We start from the raw sequence: 12,910 nt of genomic DNA, 5'->3' as shown, positions 1-12,910 counted from the left end.
TAAAAGCAGAAACTCTAAGAATTCCATTCAGGTAACTTTCTGACACACAGAGTTCTATTTACACAAATTCAGATATTTTTAAGAACTTAAAACTTAAAGAAAGAGAACTGGAATCCTTTATCCTGGTGGTTTTCAAAGTATGGCTTGTGAACCGTTAGTGGGTTATAAACCTAATTTATAAGACCACGACTAGTATTCTCTTTTCTTAAATGAAACAAAAGAAATATTAGTAAGTCACATATAGTGTGGGTAAATAATCTGTTTTAGTTTGTACATGTTTGTGTGTGTGTGCTGGGCTGTGATATAAAATGTACTTCTTGCTATTCTGATGAAAGAAAAGTTTAAAAGCCAATGCTCTAACCCCATGTGAATAAATATTAAAAAGTTATGATGTTAAAAATATTAGATGAAAGTGATGGAGATTTTGGGGGTTAAAAAGAGATTTTTGGGGGTTAATCCTTAATAAGGACTTTCTAAGCATTACAAAAACCAAAGCCATTACAGAGAAAGACAGTTTTGATTCCATTAAAAATAAAATTCCTCTTTCCATATATATGGAAAAAAAAGGCAAACCAAGAAAAAAATCTTCAAAACATATGATGGAGGACTAAATTTCTTTAATAAAGAGAGTTACAAATCAACAGTAAAAAACATGAATAATGCAATGGAAAAATGAGCGAAGGATAGAAATTATAGTAATTATTACAATAAAATAAACCAAATAATAAACTAAATTGCAAATAGATATAAAGATACTCAATATTTCATCTAATTAAAAATGCAAATTAACACAATATAATTTTGAATATATTAATGTCTTATAATATGCAGTGTTGGTGACAGTGTGGGGAAATAAGCTCTTATAAATTGCTGCTAATAATACAGATTGGTGCAGTATTGTGGCAAGATACTTTAGTAGTATCAATCAAAACTTAAAATGTACCAACAAACCTTGGTTCCACTTTCTTATCTTGGAATATTGTTTACAGCTATTGTGGCACAAACGAACAAAGATGCAGATACCAAATGTTCGCTGGGGAACTTTATGTCGTAACTAAAAACCATGGACAATTTGACATCCATTAATGAGGAACTGGCTTCAAAAATTATATATTTACACAATCGGACAGGGCTGATATTGAAAAATGTTCAGAAACAATTTAAGGTGAAAATATGGTAGAGTAATACGTATTGCATGATCTTGTTTATGTAAAAACACACAAAATGTGCACAGAAAATATCTGGAAGGAGAGACACTGGCAAACTTGACTATCTGTGAGGAGAGAGATTAGGGATTAGATGTGGGAAAAGACTTCATTTTTAATCTTCAATATTGTTTCAAGTATATTTGCCATTTTCAGTGAACTATGAATAAAGTACAATCTACTGAGATTCTGAGTAATAAAGGGATATAAAAAGGTACCATAAAGAACTATAAATCAAACTGATATTTTTTGGAAAACTTACTCAAAATCTGCAGGTTAATTATGTCAGTAGAAAGAAAACTAGTTTCTTAATTTAATTATTATAATGGCCTTCTAAAGGCATGGTTACACTGCAATTTTAATTTTCAAATACTATCATACTGAATAATAATGAAAGTCAATTGTACATAACCTGCTGAATATAAAAATCTTAATCTCAGCTTGGAGGAAAAAAGTGTGGCAAATTTTTCTTTTAAAATAGGCTAATTCTCTTTTGAAATTAACAAATTATGATCAGTTTCTACTTCATGGAACAGAGGAGCAAAATACTTCACTTGCAAGGTACAGGCTTCCCTGAGAAAGAAAGCAATGCAGATCATTTATTCTAGGTTAAGGTGGTTAATTACCAGGTAAGGAATGATTTAAAGGAGCTAAGAGGATTTATTTTACTTATTTCTCTTATTGAACACAAGAAAGGGATGAAGGTGGTTAAAGAAAGGGTACTGATATTCTTCTGCAAGCACATCTATGAATATGCACAAATAATTAGCTCTAGTTAGGATGCAGACTCACGTAAGGAAACTCTTAGGAGAAAGGCAGCATTCTCAAAAAGCTCATACTGAAATCTACTTTCCAGTAAAGATAGAAGAAAAGCTTTTTCAGATTCAGTTCTATTGGCTCTTTAAATGCTTTTAAGTTTGTAAAAAATGGTCAGAGTGACACAATTTGACAAAAATTTAAGATAAAAAGCTGTTATGTACATGCACTCATAAACATACTCTTAATTCTTAATGGTTCTATCTTTTTAAAGTAAAGGCCTGAAATGTTGGCAAAATGAATACCCACTTGCATTTTCACACTGTAATAGACAAATGATTGAATAATTTTACCTCCTCCCATGGAATGTATTATAAAAAAACACTGCAAACAATCACAGTGCTCTGCTGACTTTCTGAGCTTCTCTAAAATCTTTTCCTGATAAAGACTGCCAAAGACTTTGTGACCCACAGCCCTAGAAAAAAGAATACAGATTAAAAAAAAAATCTTGCATTTATTATTTCAAGATTTTATTATTTCTGACTTAAAAGACTATAAACTTGAAAAGGTATTTTTACCATTTTAAGTAAATTCTATTCCTGTTTAATATCAATAAATCATATTATATAATCTCAAAGATATTAGGTAGAAAATTGAGCAAATAAACACACACACACACATATATATATTTAAAACTATAATCCAAAAATAACCTGGAAAGATAGTTCACTATCAATGGATATTAAACTACAGTTTTTAAAATTTATCTTAAGGTATAAATACAACAAAATGAGTTTTAGTTACATAGATTTTTTTCCTCATCTTCACTTAATCTCTGACTATGGTGTATGTTATGTATTAAAAAGCAGATTGTGGTCAACTAGAAAGACATGAAAAATAAAAAATTCTAAATGGACCTTAGGCTTAAAATATGAGAAAAACATCGGTCACATCATGTTAGTACTAGATGAAATGCCACACACTTCATCTGGTACTAATATTCATGAGGCTCTGCAAGCCTTTTTGGTTGCCCAGATTTGCAAGTATTATTATGGTGAACTGAAATATAAGAATGACTTCCACACAACATGTGGTCAGGTGTAACTCAAAAGTTACAGAATAAGTTATACATGCTGGTTTGCATCTCGGTATTTGTACGATCATTTCCTATTAAATCTGATTGACAGGAAAACTTTAATAGTGTCTTTACTATTACCTATAGTAATAGGTAAGGTAACAGTTTATACTTGCAGTTTTTGTCACTACCTAGCATTTATGAAGAATCAAATTACAAGGAGAAATTTTAGTAAATGAATTTTTCATGATTCATCTTTTTCTTTAAAAAAAAAAAAAGAGAAAGAGAAACAACTAGGATGCAGATAGCCTCCAAGCATTGTGAAACACCATCATCTATGAAGGAAAAGATGATGGGCTGAAAGGCATCATCTAGTGTGAGGCATGGCAAATTACATCTTGCTTTCATGTCAGTAGGACCTAACAGAATGAAACAAAGATTCCTCATGTTTTTCAGATGACATTTGATTTTTACATTCGGCAAAATCTCACCAATTATTCCCCGAGCCAGAAATATCAGTGATGAGCTGCTTACTATCAAATACATCTCTCAATGGTCCCTGAAGAATTTCATTTACTACCCCTTCCTCCATGTCAATCAAAACAGCCTGAGAAAGAGAAATAAAATGTAATCAGCATATTTTTCTTTAGTCACTCTATAAATAAAAATCATTTTTGAGCTTATAGTTGCATTTTTATTTTTATAATTTAAACCCAATCAAACCTTTGAGGCTTTTATATAGAATTTGTTACAAAAATTAAAAAATTAATTTCACTCTGCTCCAAAAGTGGAATACAATGAAAAGATGGATTCTGAACCTTTATCCAAAGAATAAGAAGGAAAAAAGGGAACTGAATGATTCTCTCTGGTTTTCTAACAATTCTTTTATGCATATGCCTAGTGTTAGCTGCTTAGTCGTGTTCGACTCTTTGTGACCCCATGGACTGTAGCCCATCAGGCTCCTCTTCCATAAAATTTTCCAGGCCAGAATACTGGAGTGGGTTGCCATTTCCTTCTCCAGGGGAAAGTACGGATAGCTATAGTAAAAGTCACTCAGCCATGTCTGATTTATGTGCCTATGTGACTATAAATTTCTTGAGAACAAGGTCTCAGAAGTCTAGACGGTAACCTTAACCAGAAAAAATTCTCAATGAATGTAGGGTGCATTAATGTATTTGCTCACTAGGTACAACCATGCTATTCTTTATGAAATCACAGCTGAAAACTGTCCAGTTCAAATCAGTAAACTACTTATATGTGCAAAGCCAAGGTACTGGACAGATGTCAAAGATGACGATGGTGTCCCTCCCCACCAGTAAACTCGCAATAAAAATTCACAAACTCATAAATGCCACAAGCTTTACTGGCATGGGAGACAACATCTATTACTAAAAAGAAGATGAGAACCTCCTGAAGTCAATTTTGAGAGAATCACCATTTTCATAGTCACTTAGCACTAAACCCTGACAGTTTATAACTCTTTCGATCTTTCCTTTGTCATATCAGACCACTGTTTCTCCCTTGGAAGTTAATGGCAATTGGAAGGAATTATTCTCCTCACTTAGCCAGCCTAGGTCTGGAGTCACAGCTTCTAAGATTTGATGTTTATTATTTTATTCCAGAGCTGCCTGGTGATAGCTATCAGGCCTTTCAGCCTTCCCTACTTGTAATACAGGATTCACCAAATTCTGAGTGTTTGCCTGTTAACCTTAGATATTGGACACAGGGGAGGAACCCAACTACCAAGTTATCGTTTAAAGTTTAGACTCTTCAGTGATAGTAACCATATGATACCAAGACTACTAAGGAGAAATGCAAGAAAACTTTCTAGGAAAAAAGTCAAAGGCTACAGAAACATGCTGATTTACCCTTTCCCAACAGTGTTTCCTCCATTTCCCACCTTGCTCACTGGTATGGTGGTGAGAAAGAGCTCAAACTGGGAGTGGACTAGGAAAAGTCAACATTTCTTTATCGCTGAGTAAGATCTGGTAGGGACTAACATACTCCCTAAGGCATGAACTATACCAAAGGTTAATCAATTATTCTAATTAGGTTAATCAATTATCCTAATAAGCACATGGTCTCCTAAAACACAAGGAGATGGTACCCAGGTACCACAACACTACTGTTCTCTATTCTTTCAGCCACTCCTCCAGGTCTGATTCTTATCATCTCAATTATTTCCATAGCATCTAAACTACCTTTATTTTTGTCATAATCAAATATTACTGATCAACAGTTGGAAAAAGCAGTTTGTTGCAGAGACACAATCACAGAACAGAAGTGTTGTTAGAATTAGCTTGAGACTAAACACAAGCTACTGACTAGAAGTGTTTTTGTTCAGGAGTTTTTACATGGTTATGATATGTATTCACTACAATATGGCTGAATGCATGCTTTGTATTGGGAGCAATAACTATGATGAAAAGAAATTTTTCACCATATTCAAATGAAAATTAACCTCCATGAGAATGTATTTTGGAAAAGGGAATGGCAAACTACTTCAGTATTTCTTGTCTTGAGAACCCCATGAAGAGTATGAAAAGGCAAAAAGATACAACACTGAAAGATGAACTCTCCAGGTCGGTAGGTGCCCAACAGACTACTGGAGAAGAGTGGAGGAACAGCCGTAGAGAGAATGAAGAGGCTGAGCCAAAGCGAAAACAACGCCCAGTAGTGGCTGCGTCTGGTGATGGAAGTCACGTAGGGGGCTGGAAAGCAAAAGCAGGAAGTCAAGAAATATCTTGGAGTAATAGGCAAGTTTGGCCTTGGAGTACAAAATGAAGCAGGGCAAAGGCTAACAGTTTTGCCAAGAGAACACAGTCATAGTAAACACCCTCTACCAAAATGTAAGAGATGACTCTACACATGGACATCACCAGATGGTCAATACCAAAAGCAGATTGATTATATTCTTTGCAGCCAAAGATGGAGAAGCTCTATACAGTCAGTAAAATCAAGACTGGGAGCTGACTGTGGCCAGATCATGAACTCCTTATTGCAAACTTCAGACTTAACCTGAAAAGTAGGGAAAATCACTAGACCATTCAGGTATGACCTAAATAAAATCCCTTACAATTATACAGTGGAAGTGACAAATAGATTCAAGGGATTAGATCTGACAGACAGACTGCCTGAAGAACTATGGATGGAGGTTTGTAACACTGCACAGGAGGTGGTGATCAAAATCATCCCCAAGAAAAAGAAATGCAAAATGGTTGTCTGGGGAGGCCTTACAAATAGCTGAGAAAAGAAGTGAAAGGCAAGGGAGAAAATGAAAGATATATCCATTTGAATGCAATGTTCAAAAGAATAGCAAGGAGAGATAAGAAAGCCTTCCTCAGTAATCAATGCAAAGAAATAGAGGAAAACAATAGAATGGGAAAGACTAGAGAGCTCTTCAAGAAAATTAGAGATACCAAGGGAACATTTCATGCAAAGATGCACACAATAAAGGACAGAAATGGTATGGACCTAACAGAAGCAGAAGATATTTAGAAGAGGTGGCAAGAATACACAAAAGAACTGTACAAAAAAGATCCTAATAACCCAGATAACCACAATGGTGTGATCACTCACCTAGGGCCAGAGCCAGACATCCTGGAATGTGAAGTCAAGTGGGCCCTAGGAAACATCACTACCAACAAAGCTAGTGGAGGTGATGGAATTCCAGTTGAGCTATTTCAAATCCTGAAAGATGATGCTGTGAAAGTGCTGCACTCAATATGCCAGCAAATTTGGAAAACTCAGCAGTGGCCACAGGACTGGAAAAGGTCAGTTTTCATTCCAATCCCAAAGAAAGGCAATGCCAAAGAATGTTCAAGTTACTGAACAACTGCACTCATCTCACATGCTAGCAAAGTAATGTTCAAAATTCTCCAAGCCAGGCTTCAACAGTACATGAACCGTGAACTTTCAGATGTTCAAGCTGGATTCAGAAAAGGCAGAGGAACCAGAGATCAAATTGCCAACATTTGCTGGATCATCGAAAAAGCAAGAGAATTCCAGAAAAACATTTATTTCTGCTTCATTGACTATGCTAAAGCCTTTGACTGTGTGGATCACAATAAACTGGAAAATTCTTCAAGAGATGGGAATACCAGACCACCTGACCTGCCTCCAGAAAAACCTGTATGCAGGTCAAGAGGCAACAGTTAGAACTGGACATGGAACAATGGAGTGGTTCCAAATCATGAAAGGGGTATGTTAAGGGTGTATATTGTCACCCTGCTTATTTAATTTATATGCAGAGTACATCCTGCAAAATGTCAGGCTGGATGAAGCACAAGCTGGAATCAAGACTGCCGGGAGAAATATCAGTAACCTCAGATACGCAGATGACACCACCCTATGACAGAAAGCAAAGAGGAACTGAAGAACCTGTTGATGAAGTTGAAAGAGCAGAGTTAAAAAGCTAGCTTAAAACTCACCATTCAAAAAATGAAGATCATAGATCAGGTCCCATCACTTCATGGCAAATAGATGGGGAAACAATGGAAACAGTGACAGGCTTTATTTTCTTGGGCTCAAAAATCACTGCAGATGGTGAATGCAGCCATGAAATTAAGACACTTGCTCCCTTGGAAGAAAAACTATGACAAACCTAGACAGCATATTAAAAAGCAGAGACATTACTTTGCCAACAAAAGTCCATCTAGTCAAAGCTGTGGTTTTTCCAGTAGTCATGTATGGATATGAGAGTTGGACCATAAAGAAAGCTGACTGCTGAAGAATTGATGGTTTTGAACTGTGGTGTTGGAGAATACTCTTGAAAGCCCCTTGGACTGCAAGCTCAAACCAGTCAATTGTAAAGGAAATCAGTCCTGAATATTCACTGAAGGACTGATGCTGAAGCTGAAGCTCCAATACTTTAGCCACCTGATGCGAAGAAGTGACTCACTGGAAAAGATCCTGCTGCTGGGAAAGACTGAAGGCAGGAGAAGGGAATGACAGAGGATGAGATGGTTGGATGGCATCACCAACTTGATGGACCTGAGTTTGAGCAAGCTCCAGGAGTCAGTGATGGACAGGGAAGCCTGGTGTGCTGCAGTCCAAGGGGTCTCAAAGAGTCAGACATGACTGAGCAACTGGACTGAGAACGTATTTTAGGCTTAGAGTTAAGATGGCTTTTATTATTTATCTAGACATATATTTCCCCTAAAACATTTAGACAAAAAATGCTAAATATGCAGCATTTTTAAGCACAAAATTTTTCCCCTGAAGTTTCATGGAGATATAAATGTCTGCTTAATCATATTTATATTAAATGTGGCTTAGCAAATAGTTTTTTAAAAGTTAAGAAGTTAAAGTAAAATTTTATTCTAATGATAGTTACAGAAGTACAGTTATTTTAAAAACACATGCAATATAAGAATCCAAGTGTATACAACTTACACGTGCTTTTAAAGAACAAATTTTCCCTTTGGAAATAGTGCCACCATCACCAACCACTCTGAAAGGTAAAACATGAGAGAAAGTCATAAGATAGCCCATGGGTAATGATGCTATTAGATAATAAGGTTAACTTCCATTTGTAGAGTAAAGCTACTTATAAGCCAAGAGAGGCAGACACAAAAGGCAACCAAGGGGCCATTCTTAACCTCCATCCCCCTTACCCATCTCCCATCAGGCTGAAAAAGTGAGGTACTTATTTCCCTGCCTTTGTTTGCAGTTTGGGCTGGCCATTAAATCTAGTTCTGGGTAGTGAGATAAAAAGGAGCTATTCTGGGAAGCTTTCTGATAAAAATGACCAGATGCAGCTGGTCCTTTTTCCTATCTTGAATATGAACATGGATGGGATTCCTGGCAGTGGAGGCTGTCATTTTATAGTTACAAGTAAAAAAACATGAGGTCAAAAAACCAACACATGAAACAATATGACAGTATCTTGGTCTTTAGGGCACTTCTCCAGACACAGACCATCGATTTCCAGTTTTCTTTGAATGTGACATAACTGGATACATCTACTGTTTAAGCACCATTAGTGAGGCTTCCTGTTGTAGCCAAACACACATCAACTAACTACCAGTTATATACTGTTGAGTATCTAAGGCTGTTTCTAGAATTTCATGTTGAAGATAAGTTACCAAAGTAACTAAATCTGTGACCACAAATAGTGTACAGGTCAATATAGTATAGTTTACAAGACAGAATATACGAAGGAAAGCTGCGTTGAATATGGATGATGCCATGGGTCAGGAGTTGATAAAATATAATCCTCAGGCCAGCTCTGACCAGCTACTGGTGAAAACAAGTTTTACTGGAACAAAGTCACATCGTTTGTTTATGTACTATCTATACCTGCATTCCGGAGAAGGCAATGGCACCCCACTCCAGTGCTCTTGCCTGGAAAATCCCATGGACAGAGGAGCCTGGTAGGCTGCAGTCCATGGGGTCGTGAAGAATCGGACACGACTGAGCGACTTCACTTTCACTTTTCACTTCCATACACTGGAGAAGGAAATGGCAACCCACTCCAGTGTTCTTGCCTGGAGAATCCCAGGGACCGGGGAGCCTGGTGGGCTGCTGTCTATGGGGTCGCACAGAGTCGGACACGAGTGAAGCGACTTAGCAGCAGCAGCAGCAGCACCTGCATTCATGCTATCAGAGCAGACTAAATGAGATGTGGCACATGGACTTTATGGTTTGCAAAACCTAAAATATTTACCATCTGGTCCTTTATAGGAAAGGCCTGCCAACTCTTGATATAGGTAAATTCCTATCATGCTATTAAAAAGGTATGATAATTTCCTCAAATAGATAAAGAAGTATATAAAAAGATGTGGTCCTGTTCTTGAAAAAGAATTTTTGTACTACTTTGTGGAATAGATGCTGCATGTATTCATAGCACATGGAAAGAAGAGCAAGATGCCAAGGCTCTCTCTTCAAACTTGATACTAGGGAAATAAGAATGCTCTCAGGTTAAACTATAAAACAAACCAAGGAGATGACAATATAGTTATGTAAAATCACCTTATTAAGAGAGAATGTCTTCCAGGCTGAGTCTCAACTACGTAACAATAAAAGGAATATTACAGAGGGAATGGGAGTACGAATTTAGTTAGAATACTACCTACAAGGAAGTAATGCAAAGGCAAATTTGAATCTCTTAATAGTATTTCAGGGAGAAGATATTACAGTGTACAAATGAGAGGAAACCTAGTCTATATGACAGATGTCTCCATATTAATAAAGATAAATAACACCAGTCATCAAGTTAGGTAATATAGCTAACTTACTTTGGTCTGATTCCATGGTCACTAAGCAACCTTCTATTACTTAGATTTCCTGATACATTTCTTACAGAACAGAATGTGCCTGTGAAAGATAATAAGTATCTAGTCTTGAGTTATAGTTCCTGTTGTCCATGACTACATTGACTTTATGCTTTTTAATCTCTCATTTTAGTTTGGTTTTCTGCCTGTACTGGACAGCACTGGACCCATTCTCAAGGTGTCAATGAAGTTTCTGAGTTTGCAAGCCTGAGAATCAAAATCTGAAATTCACCAAAAAGTGGGGCCTAACTAGCCTTCCCTGGGAGATAACTGCCTCAGATATCCAACCAACTAATTCAAAGTAGAACTGAAATTTTTATTAGATTAAAACTCATATAAACCATTTATTTTTCAGTTCAAGCCCAGCAGGTTTAGTTTTATTAAGCATTTTGAGAATGCATGAACTTCATGACTTAACATTAAAAGCTTAGAAAAAATACCCTGAACATCATACTACTCTTTCAGGTAAAAGAGTACTTACGTATTTGTGGTTGTTGTTTAGTCGCTAAGTCGTGTCCAACTCTTTTGCAATCCCATGGACTGTAGCCCACCAGGCTCCTCTGTCCATGGGATTTCCCAGATAAGAATACTGGAGTGGGTTGCCATTTCCAGGGAATCTTCCTGACTCAGGAAAACAACCAGCGTCTCCTGCATTGAGTTCTTTACCACTGAGCCACCTGGGAAGCTCTATATTTACATATACTCTTTATTAAATTAACAAAACTAATCTGACAACATCTGCTTTGTTTCTTTTGAGCACATTCTATTTGTAGAGCAAATACTCCTGACCACAAGTAATATCACAGGAATGTAAACAGTACAGTTTTCTTTCAAAAGTCAGCAATTATTGAATGCATTAACAAGATAGTCTCAGGAAAATTTTCAGCATTCCTTTTAGTGAAACTTTATTTCAAGGTCAAGTAAAGGAACGCACATTAAAGGTTCTTTTTATTTCTGGATATAAAGGAAACGTAGTCCTGCTCTGCTGAATGATATGAGAATATTAATGACAAGAGAATATGCTTTCAATAATGAGAAAAACAAACAAAAAGATGGACAACTTCTTTACAGCTATCAACTGTTATTGTCCTTTGAAAAACTGTATCCCAAACTGCTGACATAAAAATAATCATTATGCTATGTGATAAACTTTAACCCCATCTTACCTGGTATCCACATTTCTAAAGAAGCTGCTTATTGCCTCATCATAAATCCCTTTCTAAAAAGAAAAAATATATGTATTGGAGTTTGATTACATTTAGCCTCTTTTCCAAATTAAGTCCTTTTAATTTAAGGACTATTAATTTAATTATCCCACAATACTTTAAAGGCTGGCATACAGCTACAATTAAAAAAAGCAAATAATCATAAAATGCTTAGATTCATTCTTCCAATCTAGAGGAAATATCGTGAGATCTTTGGATTAAATTCAGCTGACGGTATTGAAGAATGATGTCTTCACAGAATTGTAGAACAGGTGCATCAAATGAAAGCTTTCCTTAGCGTCTTGGCAATCATTTAAAAAGCTAACTGGTTAAATTAAGGATTACAATACCACACGTGTTACCTATTAATGCAGAGTGGCCTGCTGCAGTCCACCGGGTCACAAAGTCAGACATGACTTAGCGACTGAATGACTACTTTCACATATGCTATATCATTGCTCCTCCCAAGAACCCTGACAAAGATGCAACTCTGAGAATTAAGACTAAGGTCTCTGGCCAGTGTTCCTTAAGACTGTTGTGTGTCTAACGCCAACTTAAATTTGTCCTTAACGTTTGTCCATAAGTTTGAGTCACTTTGCTGTGCAGAAGAAATAACCACAACATTGTAAATCAACCATGTTGTTGTTGTTTTAGTTGCTAAGTCGTGTCCCACTCTTTTGCGACCTCATGGACTGTCACCCGCCAGGCTCCCCTGTCCAGGGGATTCCTAAGGGTCTCTTACATCTGCATTGGCAGGTGGGTTCTTTACCACTAGCGCCACCTGGGAACCACTAACAATACTGGAGTGTGTTGCCGTTTCCTACTCCAGGTAATCTTCCTGACCCAGGGATCAAACCCCCGTCTCCTGCATTGGCAGGCGGATTCTTTACCGCTGAGCCACCAAGGAAGCCCCTAAATCAACTGTACTTCAGTAAAATTTAAAAACAAAACCCAGTTTGCCCTCTACCAAGAAGATCTCATATAAAAATATTGGCCACACAAGAGCTTACAGAGAGGGATTCTTGCTTATTTTTTGGAAGAGCCTCAGTGACAGATCTGGGGTGCGGGTGGGGAGTTAGGGTTAGCTGTACCTTGTTGACGGCGGCATGCTCCCTTAGCGCCAGGTCCCAGAAGCAGCAGCCGATCTGGTTTCCGCACTGGCCCACTGTGCCCAGGAAGGAAAGAGAACAGACATTAGGCGGAAAAAAGGGCCACTCGCCTCGGCGGCGACTGGGTCCCCATCCTCCCAAGGAGGCTTACCCTGTACCACCACCGACTGGGTCATGCTTCGGCACGGCCAGCCCACAGGACCCGAGCCCGCGCCACCCTCCGTATTCCGCGCCCACCAACGGGCGCTCTCCAAGGGGGCGGGGCGGCCGTAAGTCACTCCGCTGC

The 12,910-nt window shown here is 37.4% G+C and overlaps 1 protein-coding gene across 8 annotated transcripts in view; it reads right to left on the bottom strand.

Moving 5' to 3' along the window:
- Positions 1-12,910, bottom strand: part of TUBE1 (tubulin epsilon 1) — a 20,778-nt gene extending 7,868 nt beyond the window's left edge. For 2 of the 8 annotated variants that reach the window (XR_011568438.1, XM_019967186.2), the window contains exons 1-6: positions 12,776-12,910; positions 12,607-12,680; positions 11,477-11,529; positions 8,431-8,488; positions 3,528-3,643; positions 2,315-2,436 (exon numbers count right to left, since the gene is read on the bottom strand). Coding sequence is in view for 7 of the 8 variants with exons in the window: in XM_019967186.2 (XP_019822745.2) it covers positions 2,315-2,436; positions 3,528-3,643; positions 8,431-8,488; positions 11,477-11,529; positions 12,607-12,680; positions 12,776-12,800 (448 nt within the window). In the remaining variant the exon portion in view is untranslated. The other 6 variants (XM_070795948.1, XM_070795947.1, XM_070795951.1 and 3 more) reach the window with 6 other exon arrangements.

The sequence above is a fragment of the Bos indicus genome, chromosome 9, assembly GCF_029378745.1.
Source record: "Bos indicus isolate NIAB-ARS_2022 breed Sahiwal x Tharparkar chromosome 9, NIAB-ARS_B.indTharparkar_mat_pri_1.0, whole genome shotgun sequence".
Classification (NCBI taxonomy): domain Eukaryota; kingdom Metazoa; phylum Chordata; class Mammalia; order Artiodactyla; family Bovidae; genus Bos; species Bos indicus.
Note: the sequence above shows the minus strand (reverse complement) of the source record. Positions and strands in the feature narration are given on the sequence as shown.